At 56.1% G+C, this 4,229-nt stretch overlaps 1 protein-coding gene across 1 annotated transcript; it reads left to right on the forward strand.

Moving 5' to 3' along the window:
* Positions 1 to 2,678: 2,678 nt before the first annotated feature.
* On the forward strand, positions 2,679 to 3,827 carry LOC118643146 (interferon-induced transmembrane protein 3-like). Its single transcript, XM_036281053.1, has 2 exons — positions 2,679 to 3,030; positions 3,568 to 3,827. Exons 1-2 carry the CDS (start codon positions 2,782 to 2,784, stop codon positions 3,739 to 3,741), a joined length of 423 nt encoding a protein of 140 aa, XP_036136946.1. The 5' UTR covers positions 2,679 to 2,781; the 3' UTR covers positions 3,742 to 3,827.
* The last annotated feature ends 402 nt before the right edge of the window (positions 3,828 to 4,229 follow it).

Raw genomic sequence — 4,229 nt, forward strand, 5'->3', positions numbered from 1 at the left:
ACCAAGAGAAAATTGTTAGGGGATCCCCTCTGAGCAGCCCCGCACCCCGAGCTGTGGAAGTCCTCCTGGAGCCTCACCACACCGACCTCCTTCACGAGGCTCCGAACTTCCTGACCCGGCTTTCTGTCAACCACTCCTCCGTGGTGTCCATGGTAGTGCCTCCATCAGCTACCGTTCTCCCTCCCGCACCCACCGGGCTCCCAGGACGCTCACACGGACCCATCGCCACGGACCCTCCGTGCGCTGCAGGAGCTCTGTGGGCCACGCCGATGCTCAGGGTGCACAGGGGGTCCTGTTCATGATTGCGAGTGTGAGTGCTGTGTGGGGTGGCTCTGGGAACCCCTTGCGAAGTCAGGGAGGCAGCACCTTTGCCTTTGGCTAAGGTGGCCCCCCAAGATGAAATACATGCTCCATGGGGCTGCAGTTTGCCCAAGGGCTGAGCTGGCGAGCGCCCTGCTGACCATGATCTTCCTTCAGTCGCTCATGATTGTGGAAAGTGTAGACGCCACAGGGCTCCTGCCTCCCGGGGACACAGAGTAAAAGGGACTTGTGTGCTCAGGGACCACGGACGCTGCACCTTTACCTGCCACGTCCACGATTTTTAAGGTCCTGGGACATCCTGAACGCCACTCCCTGGACACTGGGCGAGATCACCATGTGACATGGTGCTAGGAATGCTGCCCGTAAGGAGCCAGCAGCTGTCCCACCTCTGTCATCGGCCAGAGGGTACATCTCCAGAGGATAATCTAGTAAACTGTGCAGAGGCCCCAAGATCTGGCTCCACAAAGCAAAACCAGGTTTTAACTCCAGTTGCTGGTGTGATGAAAACAGAAACCTGTGCTTCAGACCAAGTCACGACCCCATCGACCCGGAGACTCCAGGTGTCCATCCTGACTACTGTCTGAGCACTGACCACAGTGCACGACGGGAGAGGGTCCGAGAGTTAGCAGTGGGGGGACAGAGTAACAAGGCCGGGTAAAAGCACTGACCTCACCACCCACCTGTGCAAAGTACATCTCAGGGAAGCCGGTGCACTCGGCCCTGGACATTGCAGATCGCCTCACGGACCACTGGAGGTCTGGCAGATAGATTTCACCCAGGTCCCCGCCTCATGGACATCGATGTCATTTAGTCATGGTTGGCATGTGCCCTCACTGGAAGGAATCTTTTCCTGTGGACGGGTGATGGCCTCTTCTGTGGCTGAAGTTCTGTCAGAGAGATTATCCCACCGGGGAACCCTCGGGAACAGCATAGGGATCCAGGACCCCATGTTACTGGTCAGGTGCTCACCAGGTGTGTGCTGTTTGGGCAAGTTACCTTGTCACTGCACTAACTGTTAGTGGAAAGGGCTCCTGGCCCTAACGGGTCAGCCTAGGGCCCGTCAGTAGTAAGTGGGTTCTTGACTTCGTGCAGAAAGTAGTTTATATCACAAGTCCAGGTGAATTTTAAAGGATATTTAGTAACGTGGGGAGAGTAGTGTGCCTGGTGTGACTAAGTGTACGAGAATCTCCCATAGACTGAGAAGTATGAGTTTGGTTCCTGGTCAGGGCACATGGATGGGTTACCGGCTGGGTTCCCAATAGGGGGTGTGGCAGAAGCAGTTGATAGATGTTTCTCTCCATATAGATGTGTCTATCTCTCCCTCCCACTCTCTCTAAAAATTAATAAAACACACTATTTTAAAAATGTTTTTGGACCTTGGCTCGTTTGGCTCAGCGGTTAGAGCATCAGCTTGTGGTCCAGAGAGACCCGGGTCGGTTCTCACTAAGGGTACGTACTCTGTTGCAGTTTGTCCCTGGCCCTCTTTGGGTTGTGTGGGAGGCAGCCACTCCATGTGTAGCGTTTACATCGATGTTTCTCTCTCTCTCTCTTCCTCCTACTCTATGTGAACAAAAAATGAAAAAATGTCCTCGGGTAAGCATTAAAAAAAAAAAGTTTTTGCCCTTGCTAGTTTGGCTCAGTAATTAGAGCGTTGGCCCACTGCCCAGAGAGGCCTGGGTTCGGTTCCCGCTAAGGGCACGAACCTCGGTTCCAGTTCAAATGGTCCCAGTAAGGGTCGTGTGGGTAGCAACTAGTCCATTTGTCTCTCTCCCATCGATGTTTCTCTCTCTCTCTTCCTCCCTCTCTTCATCCCGCTCTCTCTGAAGATACATGCAAAAAAAAATGTGCTTGGGTGAGCATTAAAAAAATGTTTTAAAAATAAAACTGAAACCAGAAAAAGCTGGGGAAATGAGGCTAGGGTCATCTGCTTTGGCTCAGTAAGAGGTCAGAGAAAAAGCCTGGGGTCAGTTTCATGGGGAGTGTCTGGGATAACTGGCAGCTGTACATTGCCTCCTTGGTTGCAAGCCTCCTGGGGACCCTTAGATTTTAGAAGATTCATGCTGTGTGGAGAAAGGTGGGGGAGGTGCTGGATGCCCCTGGGTTGGAGGGTATGGGCTGGGTCTGTGTCTGAAGGCATCTGTAACTCTCTTTTCCAGGCCAGAATCTTAGGAGAGGTCCCAGGGGAGAGTTCAGCAGAACAGTCATGTTTGTAGGTGTGTTGCTTCAGGAGGGACTTGGGTAGCTGGACAAGGCCTGAGTAGAGAGACAGAGACAGGAAGCCCCCACCCAGGCCCTCAGCCCTCCTCTGCTGGGCTTCTGTGCAACTTGACTCTCCCACAATCGTGACGCACTCCAGGACCACAGCCAAAATAAAACCTTTGAGGAAAATGAAACTAACAAGGAAAGGGAGCACCCAACTCGATCCCGGGATCTGCACAACTTCTCCTCTGCTTTCACACCATGGACCACAGCTCCCAGCCCTTCTTCTCTGGCACCCACACCAGAGAACCTGCATCGTTTGAGGTGCTCAAAGAGGAACATGAGGTGTCCGTGCTGGGGGGTCCCCAGAGCTCGATGCAAGAGAGGACGACCGTGATCAACATCCAGCCTGAGACTGCAGTGCCCGACCACATCGTCTGGTCCCTGTTCAACACGATCTTCTTCAACACCTGCTGCCTGGGCTTCGTGGCCTTCGCCTACTCCGTGAAGGTGGGTGTGTGCGTGGGGGCTTCTCCAAATTGCGTGTGAGCCCGCAGAGGACTCCAGCCCAGAAGCACTTGGGATTGGGGAGCCAAGGCTTGTGTGTGTTGGTGGGGGTGGGAGAGGCAGGTTATTATGAGGCGGTCTGAGGTGCATGGGGATGGCTCAGTCAGTCTTGTCCTCTGGGCTCCAAGCAATTCCCTACTGACCACACCAGAAGTTACATTCCTCAGACTCCCCATGTGGCTCCAGGCTCTGTGGGGTAGAACAGAGTGCTCTGCACACCCTGATGGGGCCCGAGGCCAGCAGAGGGGCCAGGGCAGGGGAGAGGAGTCTGGGACCCCTGGAGAGGCTGAGTGTGAGGGAGGGGCCACCTGGCCCTGTCCTGCTCAGGCTCCGGGGAACAGGGAGGGGAGGGTCTCATATCTGGCTCAGCAGCAGTGGAGGCTGGTCAGGGCAGGGACCAGCCAGGGCGGACCTGGGTCTTAGCTCCTGGCTCTCCCCAGGACCGGCTCCAGATGCCCCTCACCATCTCTTCTCCCCCAGTCTAGGGACCGGAAGATGGTGGGAGACGTGATTGGGGCCCAGACCTATGGGTCCACCGCCAAGTGCCTGAACATCTGGGCCCTGGTCTTGAACCTCCTGGTCATAATTGGCACAGTCGTCACAGTCATCGTTATTGTGGTCACTTCAGTGTATCGCTTTCCCGGAGGTTACTAGCAGCTGCCCACCGGAGGCTGTCACCCTTTCACAGCTGTTTAAACACCCGTGTCTACAATGGAACTCAATAAAGGACGTGTGTGGGACAAGGCTGTGTTTTTCCTGGGGAGGGGGTCCAGCTGAGAGTCCCAGGCTGCCCCTGAGACAGCCCACCCACACCACTGCCCCGGGCTATCCGTCCAGAGGTCAGGAAGGGCCGCTCCGCAGCCAGGAGCGGCCAGGACACCCTCCCGGCGGAGCACATCTGTCCTGTTCTCTGCTCCCCTGAAGCTCAGGACCCGGCCCGCGCAGTCAGGAGAGGCATTTCCCCCTGGTCCCGCCTCCAGGTCCTCCTCCAGGTCTCACTGCAGGAAAAGCCAGAAGAGAACAGGTAGTTCCTAGGGCGCTGGGGGAAGAGCCCGCCTCCGCCTCCGTCACCCTCAGCCCGCCTCCTCCACCCCCCTCATTGCCCCACAGGAGAACCGACACCCCCCTCCAATCCGATCCCT

Source organism: Molossus molossus, unplaced genomic scaffold (genome assembly GCF_014108415.1).
Source record: "Molossus molossus isolate mMolMol1 unplaced genomic scaffold, mMolMol1.p scaffold_m16_p_31, whole genome shotgun sequence".
NCBI classification, from domain to species: domain Eukaryota; kingdom Metazoa; phylum Chordata; class Mammalia; order Chiroptera; family Molossidae; genus Molossus; species Molossus molossus.